Source organism: Aethalodelphis obliquidens, unplaced genomic scaffold (genome assembly GCF_003676395.1).
Source record: "Aethalodelphis obliquidens isolate GAN/ISIS:26980383/991018 unplaced genomic scaffold, ASM367639v1 scaffold28, whole genome shotgun sequence".
In the NCBI taxonomy this organism is placed as follows: domain Eukaryota; kingdom Metazoa; phylum Chordata; class Mammalia; order Artiodactyla; family Delphinidae; genus Aethalodelphis; species Aethalodelphis obliquidens.
In genome coordinates, this window is record NW_020837972.1 from 12837514 (window position 1) to 12857631 (window position 20118).

At 49.1% G+C, this 20118-nt stretch overlaps 1 protein-coding gene across 1 annotated transcript in view; it reads right to left on the bottom strand.

Annotated features, from left to right (window-relative positions):
* Positions 1-20118, bottom strand: part of KSR2 (kinase suppressor of ras 2) — a 402202-nt gene that overhangs the window by 64750 nt on the left and 317334 nt on the right. Inside the window, exons 9-10 of the mRNA XM_027124708.1 lie at positions 17891-18017; positions 8075-8243 (exon numbers count right to left, since the gene is read on the bottom strand). Of these exons, the coding sequence (XP_026980509.1) occupies positions 8075-8243; positions 17891-18017 (296 nt within the window). The remainder of the gene's footprint in view (positions 1-8074; positions 8244-17890; positions 18018-20118) is intronic.

Consider the following 20118-nt stretch of genomic DNA (forward strand, 5'->3'; position numbering starts at 1 on the left):
AAACTATTCAGCCATAATAAAGAATGAAATCTTGTCATTTGTGACAACATGGATGGACCTAGAGGGTATTATGCTAAGTGAAATAAGTCAGACAGAGAAAGACAAACAGTATGATCTCACTTACATGCAGAATCTATAAAAAAACAAACTCATGGAAACAGAGATCAGATCTGTGATTGCCAGAAGTGGGGAATGGGGATAGGAGAATTGGGTGAAGGTGGTCAAAAGGTACAAACGTCTAGTTATAAGACAAATAAGTCCTGGGGATGTGATGTACAGCATGGCGACTGTAATTAACAATACTGTATCGTCTATTTGAAAGATGCTAAGAGAGTAGATCTTAAAAGTTCTCATCACAAGGAAAAACAATTGATAACTATGTGAGGTGATGGATGTTATTTTGCAACAGATACATATATCAAATCATTATATCCTTAAACTTATACAATGTTATATGTCAACTGTGTCTCAATAAAACTGGAAAAAGTCCTTTATGTGTTTCTTGTGTTTTTCCAATTTGCTGCATTGAGCATTGCATTAGTTTTCTTATGGCTGCTGTAATAACTTACCATAAACTGGATGGCTTAAAACAGTACAACCTTATCCTCTTCGAGTTCTGGAGGTCAGAAGTCTAAAAACAGTTGTAAGGGGCTAAATGAAGGTGTTGGCAGGACTGATTCTTTCTGGAGGCTCCAAAGGAGAATCACTCCTTGCCTTTTCCAGCTGTAGAGCCTGCCTGTATTTCTTGGATCACAGTCCCATCACCCCCATCTCTGCTTCCGTCCCGACATCGCCTTCTACTGTCTTTGACCTTCTCATCTCGCTCTCATAAGGATCCTCGTGATTGCATTTCGAGTCCACCCAGATAATCCAGGGTAATCTTTCCACCTCAAGATCCTTAATTTAGTAACAGCTGCAAAGGTCTTTTTATCCGTATAAAGTAACATATTCACAGAACCCAGGATTAGAGCGTGGTCCTCTCTGGGGGACCATTATTCTGCCTACCACAGGCATTAATTAATTTCCATATTTAGGGGAAAATCATATAAAAGAAACTTCCTCAAATTCACTGCTCGTTCTCTTACAATTCAGTTTACTTCCAGTCTGTTCACTGGAGGCCGGTTGTTCTGGACATCCCCAAGGTTTCCAATGTTACCACTATTCCAGTAGGGTGGAGGGCCTGGACCAGGGAGTACAAGCGGTGTCAGGGGTGGGGGACAGGTCACACAGAGTTTTATATCCTAAAGTAAAGGCAGTGAGCAGGGATGGGATCAGATATGAGTCCGAGTTGGTGAATATACTTCCGGAAACAGTTCTACTCATTCAGCGACAAGCTGGCTCACCAAGAATTAGTAGTGGTTCCAAGCCTGGAGTCTGGAAGCTGATCCTGTAGGGCTGAATTCTTGTTCTTCCTTCATTGCTTATAAAAGCTTCAGCAACTCTCTCCAAGTCTCAGCTTCCAGATGTGTAAAATGGGGATAATAAAAATCTCTCCTTCATAGGGCTGAGCTCATCATGACATGAGATAAGAGGGCATAGAACGTGCAGAATCAGGATCAGCTGCGATGCATAAGCCCATCTCCTTCTAAGCTCTCCTAACTAACAGACGAGAATGCTTTATAATTCATAGACAGTCAGATGGTTTCAAAGGGCGAAGTCATTAGCTGCCCCTGAGGGTGCAGTTGATTTATAAATTCCCTCTGGGATGGACAGCAAGTCCTGGCATCTCGGGATGCCAAGCACCTGGTTTGGTGCCTTGCACCCCGTGGGTAAGCTGCTCACGTTTGTTCAATTACTCAACTCTCTTTTAGCACAGCAATTCCCAAATACCTCAGCTAGCTGGAATTGAAATGGATGCTTTTTTTTTTTCCACAGTACGCGGGCCTCTCACTGCTGCGGCCTCTCCTGTTGCAGAGCACAGGCTCCGATGCGCAGGCTCAGCGGCCATGGCTCACGGGCCCAGCCGCTCCGCGGCATGTGGGATCTTCCCGAACTAGGGCACGAACCCGTGTCCCCTGCATCGGCAGGCGGACTCGCAACCACTGCGCCACCAGGGAAGCCCATGGATGCATTTTTGATTCTGGAAGATGAAGTGCCTGGGCTGGGAAGCAACTCATTCAAGGTTACATGACAAAGCTTTAAAAGAAATCCAACCTCCATGATGTCAGGGACCTTTCTTCCATTAGATTACTTAGGTTTTTTCATTGCAGGCAGACGCTTTGTCAGTCAACAAGGGGCTAAAATTAAAAGAAGAAAAACTACCTGGGATTGTCAAGAGACTTAGTTGATCTCTTCCCTCCCCAACTGGGACCGAGGATTCAGTGTCTGCAGAAGAGGTTAGCTGGCAGTTAAGTGTTCTTTTAAGGAGGCGGGGCTGGTGATGGAGAGAAGGCACCACTCTGAGACGGGACAGGTGTCAGGCAATGCGACACCTGGCAAAGGCCTCCACGCTCAGAGCCAACCTCCGCCTGGACCCCTTCAAGTGCCTGATAACAGCTCGGTCCTGACGGCCGAAAGGGAGAGAGTCTTGGCCAGAGGAGGAGGGAAAGGGCGCTATGAGTCCTGCCTGTTCTTCTTGCTGATAACGGACACCAGCGAGAAGCAGGTCCGAGGGGCAGCAGATGAACCCGAGTGGCTCCTGGCTCTCTGGCGTCAAAGAGGACCCAGGAACTGGGAGGCTGCAGATGACCGGAGGTCAGAGAGACAAGCAGGCCACTTTGAAGGCTCTTCCACTCTGAAGCCCCCATTCCCTCCCTATGGGCTCCCCAGAGAGCAGCCTGAGTGGTCATCTGAAAGGAAGGATCTAGAAGGAAAGAAGAACGATCAAAATATCCCCTGCCTAAACCTTGCAACGGCCTCTCATTGTGTCTTAAATAAAATCTACTTTCCTGCCAAGCCCTACAAGGCCCTGCCAGGCTCAGCCCTGCAGCTCTGAGTCTTGCTTGGGGCCTTGTTTATGGCACTCCAGCCACTGGGACATTTTTTCCCAGCTCTTTCCCGTGGCAGGGGCTTTGCATGTGTTCCCCTCTCTTTGCCTGGACAACTCCCCACCAGCCCTCTCTGGCCAGTCTTCAGAACTCAGCTGCCTCTGACCTTTCAACCTAAACTTGTTCTCTTCTTGAATTTGCTCATAGCACTGTTCTTTCCCTTCACAGCACTTATCACAACTTATAATCCTATTTTCATGTGGATGTTTGCTCGGCTAACACCTGTCTCTCCCACTAAGCTATAAACTCCATGAGAACAGAGACTGTGACAGGCAGAATGATGCCCTCTCCCCCACCCCCATCCCTAAGATGGCCATATCCTAGCCACTGGAACCCGTGAATATGTTACCTTACATGGCAAAAGGGACTTTGCAGATGTGAAGAAGTTAAGGATCTTGAGATGAGGAGATTATCCTGGATTCTCTGGGTGAACCCTAAACATAATCACAAGGGTCCTTACGAGAGGGAGGCAGGAGGATCCAAGTCAGAGAGAATCACAGGAGATGTGATAACAGAGGCAGAGGCTGCAGTGATGCGAGCCCATGAGCAAAGGAATGCAGGCAGCCTCTAGAAGCCGGGAAAAGGCAAGGAAATGGATTCCTTCCTAGAACCTCCAAAAGAAACCAGCTCCGCAAACTCCTTGATTTTGAGCCCAGTGAAACTGATTTTGGACTTCTGACCTCCATAACCATAAGATACTAAATTTCTGCTGCTTTAAGCCTCTAAGCTCGTGGTGATTTGCTACAGCAGCAATGGCAAACTTTTACAGGGCATTTCTGGTTTGTGCCTTGCCCCATACGTGGTGCCTTGTACAGTACCTGGTACGTAGTAGATGCTTAATAAATACCCGTTAAGGATATCGGAATGGATGAATGCAGTCTGAGGGCCAGAAGACAGTTTAAAGGAAAAAAAAAAAAAAAACAACTTGCAGCTCTGGGCAGTGCCTCAAGTCACTCGTTCACTCACTCATTCAGCAAACATCTAATCAGTGCCTTGAGCAGTGGGCACTATGATGGGCTTTGGGCGCAGAGGGGTGGATGAAGCAGACTAGTTTCCTAGTCTCATGGAGCTGATGTTCTGAGGCAGGAGACAGACACTAAACATGGCACTAGATTATGCCCAAGAAGGAAGGCATTTGAACACTCCAGCCTCTAAAACCCACACGATAGTCCCTCACAAAGCCCCTTCATGTACCTTCCCACATCAAATGTCACACAAGCCTGCAAGTTAGACCCACCTTACAGATGAGAAACTGAGATCTAAACGGGGCCAGTGCCATACTCAAGGCCACAGAGGTGGGAAGGGGCAAATCTGGGATCCAAATGTAGCCCTCTTGACTCCATCCTGCACTGTGCCATGTCCAACATAGCACCAGGCTTCTTAAGGGAGTGGCGGAAAACAAGGAGGTCCAGCCGACCAGCAGAGCACAATCGCAAATCCCACCAAGCCCATGGGTGCCCTGAGGTTAGCAAATGAGCCAAATGACCATTAACCACACAGCCTGTTTTAGAGAAAGAATATTCTAGATCAATCAATGCCAGGGACATTTTTATGCCTAGGCGTTAGCTTGAACAGTCTTCAGAAAACTCAACATCTGGCAGGAAACCAGGGCCAAAGCTCCTTTTCCCATCAACAGAGGCTCACAGTCTAGAGTATAACAGGTGACCAGGGCCTTGTATGAACAGAACAGATGCCTGTCACCCTGGGGGAATTTTGCGAAAACTGCCTAAGACAGAGGGAAGGTCTGGCGGCCCTTCTGGAGGGTCCTATTTTGTTTTCCCTGTCGACATTGCATTTTATTGTTATTATTCAATTATAAAACGGGTGCATATTCCTTGCTCTTATATACATTACGAAGTGCATATAAGAAAATTCCTTTTCTTAGAACACCTGCCATGAAGTCTTGCAGACATCTGTGTACATATACAAACATATACATACACACACATTTAAACATACATATACAAATATATAAAACCATGTTACAATAAATAGGATGTTATTATACCCGTTGCTTTGCACATCACTTATTTTCCACTTAAAAGATATTGTGGATATCTTTCCATGTCAGGATATTTACAAAGAGCTACTCCATTCTTTTTAAGGGTGGCTGAGTATTTGGTTATATAGATATATTAGCGTATTCAAACACTCCCCTCCTGATGGGCATTTGGGTTGAGTCCAAATTTTTTACTGTTGCTATGAAATCCTTACATACAGATCCCCATTGCCCTTTGCAAACATTTCTGTATATAAATTCTTAAAAGTGATTTTGCTGGTCCAAGGAAGGTACATTTGAAACTTCGACAGTCAATGCTAAATTACCTAACCCCAAAGTTTAATTTGATTCTTACTCCCAATACCATGGCACATGGGGATTTCATCTTTATTTCCACAATTCTAGTTAGGCCCGGATTACTTACCACTGGTAGCCACAGTAATTTGCTATTCCTGTGTTTATCTAATAATAATGAAAATAGCTCACCTTTGTTGAGCTCTTTGACAAGACAGGTGCTCTGCTAAGCTCTGTACATATATGGTAACGCTTAGCCCTTCGAGGATTCTACAGAGTAGGTACTATTATTATCCCCGTTGTACAGACGAGGGAACAGAGGCACAGAGAGGCAAGCAGTTTGTTCAACATCACACAGTTATTAAGTGACGGAGCTGGGATTTGAACCCAAGCAGCCTGGCTCCAGGACCCACACTCTTAACTGCTGTTCTAAAGTGCCTTCCCCCAAAGGACCCCTTAGCCCACTCCCCAAAGAGGGTCAGGACACTGTTGGGACCTGCCATGGAGCGGATGCAGATCCACTGGCAGGCGAGCACTGCAACTTGGCCAAGGCCCCTCCCTGGGGCTCTGACGGAAGGGACAAAGGAACAGATGGAACAGTGACCACCCCTGGTGAGTCAGGTCTCTTGTTTAAAGATGCCGGCCGTCTTTTGGAGATGAAAAGAGCTGTGGTGCTTTGAGGCGTGGTTCTCCCTTAAGAGGTTCTTTCCCGCCCCCGCTACCCTCACCCATAAACAAGTAGCAAACAGTTACTGGGAAAATAGCCCTAAGTGTGTGTCTTGGGTGGCAGGTGGTACAGCTCTAGGAAAGGACCCAGCCCCTCCCTCCAGAAATTGGGGGGTCATGGGGTGTCAAAGGGCCTTCTTTCCATTCCCCTCCTTCCAGAGAAGTGGCAGTGGCTCGGGGTGCTGGGGGGAACCCTCAGTCTATGGAAATGCTGGGCAATCGTTGCCTTGTTGACTCAGGGGCACTTACTGAAATGATTCCAGCTGCTGACTCCCGTTATGGTCCTTGCTGCCTGCCAGGTGAGTGGCCCTCACACCACAGGTATGAGGCTGCCTCAGGCTTGGACTTAACCAAAAAATTTCCATGATGCAAGTTTTAAAACACACTCTATCCCTTTGGACACAGCCCAGATCAAAGCAGTGTGGGCGGGTGACTTGATCAGCTTGTCCTCAATGGGTGGTTGTATCTGGGCGTTGTCCAGATGTGGGGTTGGGTCTTCGTTCGTTTCCCAGATATTCTCTCACGGCTGGTTAGGCTTGCAGGTGTGACTTGTGGCTACAGACCTGGGATATTTTCCCCCTGCGTGAAGCTCGCTGGCTCAGGAGGAAATCAGCCCCTAGACCAGCACTGTCCAGTGGAACTTTCTGCAATGGTGGGAGATGGTCTATACCTGTGCTGTCCAGTATGGCAGCCACTAGCCACATGTGCCTTGCAAGCATTGAAATGTGGCTAGTGTGACTGAGGAATTAAAATTTTAATTATATTTAATTTTAATTCATTTAATTTTTTTTTAATTTACTTATTTAATTTATTTATTTTTGGCTGTGTTGGGTCTTCATTGCTGTGCATGGGCTTTCTCTAGTTGTGGCAAGCAGGGGCTACTCTTCGTTGCAGTGCGCGGGCTTCTCGTTGCAGTGGCTTCTCTTGTTGCGGAGCACAGGCTCTAGGCGCACAGGCTTCAGTAGTTGTGGCACGCAGGCTCAGTAGTTGTGGCTCACGGGCTCTAGAGCACAGGCTCAGTAGTCGTGGCTCGCAGGCTTTAGAGCGCAGGCTCCATAGTTGTGGCGCACGGGCTTAGCTGCTCTGTGGCATGTGGGATCTTCCCGGACCAGGGCTCGAACCCGTGTCCCCTGCATTGGCAGGCGGATTCTTAACCACTGCGCCACCAGGGAAGCCCTAATTAGTTTAAATTTAAACAGCCATGCGTGACTACTGGGTACCATGTTGAACAACACAGATCTAGACTTTGCTCCCAACTGGCCAAGCCAGGCCTCATCCCGCCAGCCTCTGTCTTGAAGTCAGCTATGATGCTGCCAATATGGCTGAACTGGAAATGTCCTTGGGGCCCTAGAACGGCAAGTGGGTTGGGCCGGGCCCCGGAAGGGGTAGGAAGACTCTTAGGTCTGGCCTGCCTAGGAGCAGAGAGAGAGCCCTTTCTTAAGTCTGAGAAGCCAAATCATCACATGACGGCCTCTCCACCATCTCACAGCCCAGCACATAGTCTCAGGTCAGCAGCCGAGTGCCCTGGAGTTTGTGAGCTGGAAGACCCTTTAGGGTCCTCTCGTCCACCTATATCCTTTCAGAGATGAGAAAACTGAAGTCAGAGGTCACAGGTCAGGGACATGAGAGAGCTGGATACGGAATATCGGACGCCAGCCCGCTCATTCAGAGCCCTGTCCTGATGTCTGGGGTAGGACTCAGAATGCAGCCCTGTCGCCAGCTTCAACTGATTTAGCTCATAAGACAACGGCCAGCTCCAGAGCCAATGGCTCCCCCTGTGACTCAGACTTAGGTGGAGACCCTGGGTTGCTGCTTCCCAAAAGACTGAGTCTCTAAGAGTCCCTTTACCTCTCTGAGCCTCTGTTTCCTCATCTGTAAAATGGAGCTGATCGTACTTACGTTATGGCTACTCTAAAGATCAAATAAGGTAATATGTAGCAACTGCCCTGCATATGGTAAGACTCAATCCATATGCTTCCAGCTCATTGCCTTTACGCATGGACTAGTCCGGAAATGGCTCTGGCACGAACCCAGAGCCCCCCCCGTAGCTTCCCAAGCATGGAGGTACCTGGCAGGTTGAGGTTCTTCTGCTGCCTTGTGCACTGCGGAGAAGGGTGTAGGGGAGAAGGCGGCGTGGCACTGGGAGGGAGCGGGGGCGCTGGCGAGGAGGGCGTGGAGGACGTTGTGGACGAGGGATTGCTGCTAGAGTCTGGCTGGTAAGGAACAGGGATGTGGTCCTGCAGGAAGAAAGTAGGGCAGGGGGCAGGGGCCGACAGAGAGGCAGAGACACAGCAGTGAGAGTAGGTTGCACAGGAAGAGACCCCACCCTAGCATCCACAGCATCTCTTCCGTTTTCCTCAACCACCAGATCCTTCCAAAGTCCCCCCACCTGCTTCGTCATCCCCACCAGGTTGCATCCAGCTGCGGATGGGACAGCTTCTGGGGTCAAATTCCTGCCCACTGCTTGGAGCCCGGACTGAAAGGTTACCACATAATGAAAGCTATGTAGGCGACAGTCACGCTCCCTGCGCCTCTTTGATTTTGGAAAGTCCCACACAGAGGTGCCCAGAGTGTTCTTCCCATCCTAACGCCTCACATCCTGAGTGTTTATTAAAGAATCAACAGCCTGACAGCTCAAGAGAGAGTGTGAGAGCAAGCCTGCAGCAACTTCCCTCGCATCTCAGTTGGAACCAGCAATGCCTCTTCCGGCCCTTGAAACTGCTCTAAAGTCAAGAGGAAGATAGAATCCGTGTGTGCATTCTCAGAACGGCGCTGGTCAGGGATTTTGAAATGAGATCATCCTGGATTTGGGCGTGGGGGGCATTAAATCCAATGTCAAGTGTCCTTATAAGAAACAGAAAAGGAAAGACACACAGAGGAAAAGGCGATTTGAAGACAGGGGTAGACAGGAGACTGATGCTTCTAGAAGCCAAGAAATGCCAAGGATTGCTGCAGCCACCGAAAGTAAGGAGAGAGGCATGGAATGGATTCTCCCTCAGAGTCTCCAGAAAGAACCAACCCTGCTGACACCTCGATCTCAGACTTCTGCACTCCAGACTGTGAGAGAACGTCTTTTGTCTTAGCTACTCAGTTTGTGGTAATTTGTCTTAGCTACCCAGCATCCCCAGCAAACTCTTACAAGCAGAAACCAGAGTGAGGCAAAGGCAGATTCAAAATCCCATGGCCACCTCTTCCCCCCGCATCCTGAACAAAATGCTTAACCTCGCCATTCCTCAGTTTTGCCCTCTGTAAAATGGGAATAACACTAGCAAACCTCAGCATCCCAGAAAAGGGGCTCCTGCCTCTCAAAGCCTGCAGAGATAAGAGCTCTCAGGGGAACCTTAATCTGTTCACTCACAGGACATGGATCACTTGGTCCCTGCATTACTCAGAGGCCCACCGTTCAGCTTGGCTCCAGGTGCCCGAGGATGGTTTTGTGTGATCTGGTTACTAGTCAACAGGTGTGTTCACCTGCCAAACTCCAGAGCTGGTGTAGCAAACACCAACCAACATATGAGGGCGGGGAGTGTGGGGTGGGGAACGGACATTCCCCATCTGGATGCCCAGTGGCATCCCGTGCTCAACCGGTGCTGTGCACGTCCCCCTCCCAGAGTCCACCCCACCCCCACGCGGTCACACTGCCTCCACATCAGTGACTTCCCCTCTGGGAGCTTCAGTCTCTCCCTGTCCTTCATGTGGGCGAAGAACACCCACTGTGTGTGGATCTGTTGCGAAGTTTAACTACGGTTATGTATGTACCTACACCCTGAGCACCGCGCTGAGGCACTTTGCTATCAACAAACGGTAGTGATTATATTGATGACGGCGTTTACTCTTGCAATTAAGCTTTTTATTTGAGATAACTGCAGATTTGCATGTAGTTGCAGGAAATAATAGAGGGATCCCATGCATTCTTACTTAGTTTTTTCCAAGGATAACATCTTGCAAAACTATGGTACAATATCATGACCCGGACACTGAATCGATACAGTCAAGATACAGAACAGTTCCACCCCCAGAAGGGGCCCTCGTGTTGCCCTTTTCTAACCACACCCACTGCCCCCTCTCTCCTCACCACCCCTCCCTCCCATCTTTTATCCCTGCCACCGCTACACTATTCTCCATTGCTATAATTTTGTCATTTCAAGAATGTTCTATAAATTGAATCATATAGTATGTAACCTTTTGGGATTGGCTTTTTCCACTCAGAATAGTTCTCTGGAGTGTCATCCAAGTTATTGCATGCATCGATGGACTGTTCCTTTTTATTGCTGAGTGGTATTTCATGGCGTGGATGTACCACAGTTTATTTGATCAACCTTCCATTGAAGGACAGCTAGGTTGTTATCCTCTGTGGCTCTTCTGGATCAAACTCCTACAAACATTCCTTGGACAAAGTACTCCTGATTCCAGGCAAGGTCATGCTTTGGTTCATTCCAGCCACCTTCCACACAACACCCCCTTGGAGGTAATTCTGATCTGATTTTAGTAGAAAGGCATCAGGAAGCCAGCCTTCTCATTCTATCCTAATTTATCTAACGGTAACTAAATTTTAATGGCAATGGACATGTTAGTATAAGGAATAATATGACAGTGACATGTAGGCTAAGATTTATGTGGTTGGGCTGTGAAGGCCCCATACAGCCCAATGGGGCACAGGAGGTTTTTAAAGGAAGTTAGGGACTGTTCGTGGCAGTAGAGGGACAAGGGGAAATGAAGGTCAGGCATCTATCCATCCTATCAACACTCTTCTTTGAACTTCTACTCACAGATTGGCAAATTTCAAGATGTTTCCATAGACGCTCTGCAAAAAAGTCATTATATCAGTTAAAAAAAGTACAAAGGTTTGTACTAAAAACAGCATCCCATTAGGAGGAACTGGCATATAGACTGTGCTCCAACAGTCTAGACACAGCATGTTTAATGAAAACGTTGGTCCATGATGTACACATTCAGGCTTGACCTGGGCTTATGTCACTTCCTCTTCTCTCATCCCTACAATGACTGCCTTAGTCGCATCAAATGGTCGGTCCACAGTTCCCAACGCAAACCAGGCTATTTCACATCTCCGAGGCTTGGGACATGTTGTTATTTCTACTTGGAATATCTGCCCTGCCTTGTCCAGTCTGCCTGGAAGATGCCTATTCTTTCTTCAAAGCCCAGCTCAGACCGGCCCTCCTCTGAGAAGTTCCCCTGACCTCCCACTCCACCAGGTCAGCACATTGCTCGCTCCTGGTTCCAGCCCTCCTGGTACTAGCCCTGCCTGGTACTAGCTCGCTCCTGGTTCCAGCCCTCCTGGTACTAGCCCTGCCTGGTACTAGCTCGCTCCTGGTACTAGCCCTGCCTGGTACTAGCTCACTTCTGGTACTAGCCCTGCCTGGTACTAGCTCGTTCCTGGTTCCAGCCCTCCTGGTACTAGCCCTGCCTGGTACTAGCTCGCTCCTGGTACTAGCGCTGCCTGGTACTAGCTTGCTCCTGGTACTAGCGCTGCCTGGTACTAGCTTGCTCCTGGTACTAGTGCTGCCTGGTACTAGCTCGCTCCTGGTACTAGCGTTGCCTGGTACTAGCTCGCTCCTGGTATTAGCGCTGCCTGGTACTAGCTCACTTCTGGCACTAGCCCTGCCTGGTACTAGCTCGCTCCTGGTACTAGCGCTGCCTGATGCTAGCTCACTCCTGGTTCTAGCCCTGCCTGGTACTAGCTCACTCCTGGTACTAGCCCTGCCTGGTACTAGCTCACTCCTGGTACTAGCGTTGCCTGGTACTAGCTCGCTCCTGGTTCCAGCACTCCTGGTACTAGCCCTGCCTGGTACTAGCTCGCTCCCGGTACTAGTGCTGCCTGGTACTAGCTCGCTCCTGGTACTAGCTCGCTCCTGGTACTAGCGCTGCCTGGTGCTAGCTCGCTCCTGGTTCCAGCACTCCTGGTACTAGCCCTGCCTGGTACTAGCTCGCTCCCGGTACTAGCGCTGCCTGGTACTAGCTCGCTCCTGGTACTAGCGTTGCCTGGTACTAGCTCGCTCCTGGTACTGGCCCCAGCTTCCGTTGATACTTCAACACAGTCACTTCTCGGCTTACTTATCTGTCTCATCCTCGAGGCTAGAAGCTCCCTATTCTCAGAACTTAGCAATATGCCAGGAACAGTGCGGTCCCTCGAAAAATGTGTGATAGAGGAAGGAACAAAGAAAGAAATGAAGAGAGGGAGGGAGAAGGAGGAGAGAGGGAAGGAGGAAAAAGTTTATCTCCTCGTACGAGACAGTGTCTTATTCACCTTGGCATCTGCAGAACTTAGCACAGAAACAAAAACATAGGAGGTGGCTAATAAATGTGATATGAATCAATGAATGGAAAGGAAGGAGGGATGGAAGGAGAGATGAAGGGAGGGAGGGAAGCAGGAGCTGCTCTCATGAAGGAAACAGTTATGGCAGGAATTGAGTCTCTCTCATGTCCGAGGCTCAGGGCTGATGTGAATCACCAGCATCGGCAAAGAGAAAGCTGCATGTGGTGCCCACGTTGCCCAGCAGAACTGCTGAACAGGATGGGAAATTCCTTCCTCGGGCCAGACCCAGACCTGTGTCCCAATGGGAGCAGCAGCTGGAGGTTGTCTTCCAGCAGAGGGAAACTCAAACTCTACCAGATCATGAAGGGAAGGACTCATAGCATAATTCCTCTTTCTGAGTGCAGTTTAGATGTGGAAACATCCTTCAGAGACCATCCAGTGCCACCCCTTTGTGCTACAGATGGGGACGCCGAGACTCAGAGATGGGATGTGACTTGCTGGAGTCATACAGAGGGTTAGTGGCCCAGGTCCCCATCTCCAGCCCAGAAGCAGAAACAGAAGGTCGAACCAAGTAATAAGAAACTCGCATCTGACTCTGAGAATCAAACAGAAGCATATTCACCTCCCAGGTTCCCCCTTCACCCAGCTGTGCACTGATTTGAACATGCCAATGACAGTAACTCTCTCTCCCGTGGACTTTTCCGAAGGAAACCGTCCCCACCCTCCAACCCAACAGACTCTCCTAAGCAGCCACCCTTGTATTGTGACGGCCATAGCCCACTCCCAACTCAAGACCATAGGTCAGGGCATCATGACAGCTGGTCAGTTACCTATGATGTGGAATAAACAGAGCAGGGCCAAGAGGAAGAACAATGGAAAGCAGAGCAAAGGTGGAGCAGAGATGAGGTTCCAGGGAACAGAAGAGCCACGACAGGCCAGAAAACAAATGGGCTGAGGTTACAGGGAGTAGGAAGTCTACGGCCACAGAAGCAGTGATGGAGACAAAAGACGAGAGGAGAGGATGGGGAGACCGGTCAACAGTACCAGACCAGAGGGCACCCACAAATAGCAGCTGAGCCACCGTCATGATGGGGGGCCAGAACAGTGACCCATGGTCTTGCTGAGGGTCCAAGCAGCTGGCCTGAGCACAAGCCTGTCCTCCATGTCCAGTTTCAGGAGACCTAGCTCCTCAACTGTGATTCCCCTTTCTCTTCTTGCCCCATGTCCATCCTTCCCATAGAAAACTCCCTGTGCTGAGCTGGCCGAGGTGAGCCTGTTCCTTGCAACCAACTGTAAAGGAGAGCCAGCACACAGCCACTTCATACCCTGAGAAAACCATAATTCAAAAAGAGTCATGTACCACAATGTTCATTGCAGCTCTATTTACAATAGCCCAGAGATGGAAACAACCTAAGTGTCCATCATCGGATGAATGGATAAAGAAGATGTGGCACATATATACAATGGAATGTTACTCAGCCATAAAAAGAAACGAAATTGAGCTATTTGTAATGAGGTGGATAGACCTGGAGTCTGTCATACAGAGTGAAGTAAGTCAGAAAGAGAAAGACAAATACTGTATGCTAACACATATATATGGAATCTAAGAAAAAGAAAATGTCATGAAGAACCTAGGGGTAGGACGGGAATAAAGACACAGACCTACTGGAGAACGGACTTGAGGATATGGGGAGGGGGAAGGGTAAGCTGTGACAAAGTGAGAGAGTGGCATGGACATATATACACTACCAAATGTAAGGTAGATAGCTAGTGGGAAGCAGCCGCATAGCACAGGGAGATCAGCTCGGTGCTTTGTGACCACCTAGAGGGGTGGGATATGGAGGGTGGAAGGGAGGGAGACGCAAGAGGGAAGAGATATGGGAACATATGTATATGTATAACTGATTCACTTTGTTATAAAGCAGAAACTAACACACCACTGTAAAGCAATTATACTCCAATAAAGATGCAAAAAAAAAAAAGCTTCCCTGCAGCGGGCAGATCTTCGGCTCCGGACACCACTGCAGGTGGGACCTCTGATGCCTTGGTGCGGAAGCACAAACACTGTAGACTGGTCCCCTCAGGAGCGGCAGATGCTGCTGCTGCTTCTCCTCCATCCTCCCCACCCTCCTCCTTCCTCTTCTTTCTTCTTCCTGTTCTTGCTTCTCCTCCCTCTTCCTCTTTCTCCTCTTCCCCCTCCTCCTCGTCTGTCTTCTTCATCACCAAGCTCTGCCATGGCCTGAGGATCCAGTGTTGGGACTAAACTCCTGACATATAACACACAGCATCAACTCCTCTCCACAACTCCAATACCATCTACTATTATAATGCCCACTTTACAGAGGGGAAAGCAAAGGCGGAAGGATCTTGCTCTGGTCACAGAGCATATGAAGAAACTGAGTTTCAAGCCCAGACCTTCTGACTCCAAAATGCACACTCAAATCATTTTGCTGGGTGAACAAGCTGGGCTCTTATGAACCTGGACTGACAGAGCTAGACAAGAGAAGAGACAGAGAGCAATGAAAAGGAAATCTGCAGATCAAATTGGCTCAGAAATCTATTGCACTAACCACATCATCGCCTGACAGAAAGAATCTGCGTGAAGCCAGTGAGAAGAGAAAGAGGGGAAACAATAACCCAGCTCTCTGATAGCTCCTGTCCACCTTCGTGTCAAAGCCACTTTCTAAATAGAGGTTAATTTATTTCTCTTATCAAATGCTCCTGCTGGCAGACAAGCAGAACAATGTCACCGTCACCGATCCGTCTGTCCCATCTGACACCAAGAGGCTCGTTGCGTCTGTAAAGCCAGAGAGAAAGGTCTCGAGACGCCTCTGAGCCATTCGCCCCTCAAGAGGTCACAAAGGACAGGATGGTTATAGGTGTGCCCGGTTACTCCCCAGGAGCCTCACCATTCAAGCCCCTTAAGCACCCCAGCCCCAGCGGCGGGGAGACCTACATCTTTCACAAATAACAAAGGAAAAGCAGACTCAGCCGGACATTATTATTGGAAGCCCAAGATTTAAGCTGATAAAAATAACCAGAATTTCCTGTGCGCTTACCATGTGCCAGGAACCTCTCTTAAGTGCTTTATGTTGATTATTTCATTTCATCCCCACAATAACTCTCTGGGGTTGGTGCTCTGTTTGCTTACCGGGGACATTTTCAAAAACGGTCACAAATTCCTTGGATTCTTCCCATTGACAAGTGAGATCACGCCTCCTCCCCTTAAATCTGAGTAGGCTTGTGACTGCTTCCATCGGTAGAGTGCAGCACAACTGACACTGCCAGCCCTTGGCTAGAGACAAGCCAAGACAACGCATGGGCTTTTATATTGCTAGGTTATGAAAAAGCCTTTGCAGCTTCCAGCTTGTTTGCTAGGACTTGCTGTTCGAGCCCTGAGGTGCCATGTAAGAAGCCTGACTGCCCTGAAGCAGCCATATTGTGAGGAAGCCCAAGCCACAAGGCAAGACCACATGTAGTTGCTCCCGATGAGTCTCTGTTGAGCTCAGCCTTTGACTCATCCCAGCACCAGATATGTGAGTGGAGGAGCCTCTTGATCAGGGGTTGGCCAACTTTTTCTTGAAATGGCTAAACCATCCTGTGGTTTAGGCTCTGTGAGCCAAGCGGTCTTTGTTATAACTACTCAATTCTGCCCTTGAAGCATGAAAGCAGCCATAGAAAATATGGGTGTGGCTTGTCCCAGTATAATTTATTTCCCAAAAACTGGCAGCGGGCTAGATTTGGCCTGTAAACCATAGTTTGCCAATCCCTGTTCTGGATGATTCCAGCCCCCAGCTGTGTGAGCTTTTCGCAGCTGGACATCATGAAGCAGAGACAAACCATCCCCACTGTACCCCTTTCCCAATCCCTGACCCTGATCCCCATGAGCATAATTAAAGAGCTCTTGGTGTCCATCACTAAGTTTGAGGTCGTTTGTTTATACAGCAGTGGGTAACTGGAACACGCCCATTTTACACACAGGAAAGCTGAGGCTCAGCGAGAGGTTCAGTTACTTGCCCAGAGTCTCAGAGTGAGTAAGTGGAGGCCCCAAGACTGGCTGCCAGGTCTGCCTGACTTCAGGGGCCAAGCTGCATCATCAAGTCCTGAGACAATGCCACAGGAGACAGATGGTGAATGACTGAGATCCAGTAGTAAAAACGGTGGGTGACAGCATGAGAGAGAAAGGACATATGGGCTTTGTTGGGGAGGCCTGGAAAGGGAGGTCGGAGATGGAGGAAGGGACCAAACTGTGCATGGCCTTGCAGGCTGCAGTGAGGAGTTTGTTTCCTCCACGCAACAGAAAGCCACGGGATGGTTTTTAAACAGAGGGTGGTGTGATTCAAATTACATTCATTAAGAATCACTCTGTCGTGGGGAGGGGGAAGGGGAGGCTGGGACGAAGTGAGAGTGGCATGGACATATATACACTACCAAATGTAAAATAGATAGCTAGTGGGAAGCAGCTGCATAGCACAGGGAGATCAGCTCGGTGCTTTGTGACCACCTGGTGGGGGGGGATTAGGGAGGATGGGAGGGCAATGCAAGAGGGAGGAGATATGGGGATATATGTATATGTATAGCTGATTCACTTTGTTATAAAGCAGAAACTAACACACCATTGTAAAGCAATTATACTCCAATAAAGATGTTAAAAAAAAAAGTAAGAAAAAAAAAAAGAATCATTCTGGCTGCTGTGTGGAGAGTGGATCGGGGAGGGAGAAAGGCCCTCTCCAGCCTTATGCAGAGAAGGGAGAGTATGCCTTGCCGGCGAGAGGTCACACGGCCACCATGACACTCATCTGGGTCCTGAACACAGGCTGGTGACTTCCCACACGCTTGGATTGACCCGCATTTTATCCACCTTCCATACAGTGGACGGAGGCACCGTAGGGCTTGAGAAATCACCTGTTGGCTTATGTTACCTTTGCTCCTTCCGTGAGGTTGGAAGTGTCCCTGGGATCGCTTTGGTGCTCTTCCACCAACAGACCAAACAAAGGACATGGAAATCACACTGGAAATTTCCAGGCCACATTGGCAAGAAAGAGGCACAGAGAAGCCCGCTGCTGACCACCGTCTGAGGACCAGCCTGAAGCCGACCAGGCTAGCTAGGGCTCGGAGCCTGTGGTCCCCACACAGACCCATCCACCCGGTCTCCAGCAGGAGCTCAGAAACAGACTCTTGTCCCTTGGTGGCTGGATTCAACAGATGTGCGAGAAAGCACAGAACCACCTGCGAAGCTCATCCCGGCAGAGGATGAAACATCTCAGAGGAAAGAGGGCGGAGTCTGCACCACTAAGGACCCCCTCTCAGGCTCTCCTCCCATCTCTACTGTGCCCCCGTCAACACGCTCCTTCGTTCTCATTGCCAGGTGCCCTCTCTCTAAATTGGGTAGATTTCTGGCACACTCACTCTGCACTGATGGCTGGATGCCCCCCAGACTTTTCTAGACACAAACCACACAGAATGAGGAGAGCCTAGGTGGGCTGGGAAGTAAGGGCAATGCTCCCAGGTCAATCTGCTGAGTCCTGTTCAAGAACCTTCCCCCCTCCTGCCCCTTGTCTGGCAGCGGCAGCCCCAGCACGCCCCTTCCCAACAGAACTCCAGTCTCACCTTGTTGATTTTGTTGGTTTTAGGGAGCGTCTGGCTGATGTGCAGGTCCGAATACCGGGGTGGCTTTCGTAGAGGGTTGTTGATGTCACACGGAACGGACTCTGTCCGGACTAACCTTGCTGGATCCGTAGGGGTAAAAACAGTGATGTGGGAATTTAAGTACCACTTTTGCTCTGTACTGTCACGTCAGGAGAGCAGAGCTCTGACCCCACCTCAAAGGCCCACCCCCAAGACTGGAAGGGATTCCCTAAAAATGATACTCACCGTGTTATGTCATGATACTGGGACACTTTTCCCACTATCTGTATTCTCTGTGGTTTCTAAAATGTTTGTGTTGTCAATATATGGCTTTTGACGATTAAAAATTATTACAATGAAACTGAAGCTATCGGAGTTTTTTTCTCCAATACCACAATTGTTTCACATTGGCGTTCATTTCAGAATTAAACCTCCTTTGAAAGACAAGCGGCTCCTGATTTCTCAGGGGCTGTCATCAGTCAACAGGCTCATTGTGGCCATCTGTCCCTCCCACATCTAAGCTGGGTGTGAGGATCATCTTGGGTCGCCTGTGGGATTTCTCAGGCCCGAGCAGTCTGTAGCAGTCAAAATACATCTGTGCTAAACAAGGTCACCATGGATCCCTGAAGGAAAGTCTCAGCTTCCCAGCTTCCCCTTTGCATCATCCCTAAAGGCACAAAGCTGGGCACACAGGCGATGCTAAATAAATGTGTCCTGATCCAAACCACATCACCTGAGCCCCTCTTCCTGTTACTTACTATTTACAGGGACCACCGGGAGGGGCAGAGCAAGAAGCTTGCATTCAAATGTGATGCCTGGTAATGTTACTTGTTAGCTGTTTTTTATTGTGGGGCTGGGGGTGTTCGTGGAAAAGTTAAAGCTTTGGACTGACCCAGGGGTTTAATTTCTCTCTTAAGCCTGGGCTGCCATCACCATGGAAACCAACTATATTTTCAACTTCCTACCAAAGGGGGGTGGGTAGAACAAGAAGCTGGTGGACCTCTGGAAAGTTCCGTTTGCTTCGTGTGTACAGGCACCTGCCACCTTTGAGTAAAGGGGGCATCCTGAAGGTGGGTGGGAGGGAGCCCTTCTTCCGATGTCAGTGTCTGAGAGTGGGTCGCTTCCCAGCAGGCTGGTCCTGGTCTCCATGCGGGAGTCGGGCTCCAGCAGAGACCACAGTGGAGGGGAGTCCGGCGGGAGGCGATTTCCTCGACAAAGTTGACCCAAGACAAGGGCTCAGGAGTGGTGAGAATTCAGGTTTAAAATAGCCTCACGGCGTGTATACAGCTGTTCAAGGAACAGATGGTTCTTAATTAAGGATATGAGGTGGGAAGGGGCAAGAGAAAGGAGGTGAAGACTTTTCCTTCTTTTACAATCTTCTCTCCTCGTGGAGGAAAGCGATGCAAAGATCATTGAAAACCGATGGCCCGTTGGCTCTGGAAGACGTGCCAGCACTTTTTGACAGCAATCTACCTCCTTCTTTAAGTTTCCCTTGGGTTCATTCAAGACCAGGGTAGAATCCCCTGAGCCTACACTGACCCGAGGCCGGAAGGGCTGGGAGGGGTGGCGGAGGACGAGGATTAGCGAGTTGTGTTCCCCAAAGTTGGCACTAGGCCTCCATCCAACCTATAGGTGGGGGGTGGCAGGGAGGATGCCAGCAAGAATTTTAACAATTTTAACAAGTTGTTAACATTTAAAAATAAGTATACGGCACATAAAACTATTGGGGCTTTTCTTTGAAACATGAGAAACGGTACAATGCAGGTCCACACTGCTGGAGTGGCCATCCTCTCTGGACGGCGCCTGGCTCTCTCTCCACTGTGCACGGCCCCGCCTGGCCAGCGGCTCTCACTTAGGGTACCTGGCAGGCATCTGAGTTTGCAGCTTCTCCTCTAGAGCAGTGCTTCTTTAAAGCGTAGAGAAGTTGCCAGTAGAAGCTGTTTAAAATGCACGATCTGGAGTGAGGCCAGAAGTTGTGCATTTCTAATCAAGCTCCCGGGCGATTCCCGTGCTGCTGCTGGCCCACGTACCACCGCTGCAAGAGCAAGCGTCTGCACTAATGATGTCCAGTAGAACTTTCTGCAATGATGAATGTGTTCTGTATCTGTACTCTCCAATATGGAGCCCCTGAAATGTGGCTGGTGTGACAGAGTAATTACGTTTTTATTTTTATTTCATTGTAATACATCTAAATTTAAATAGTCAGATAT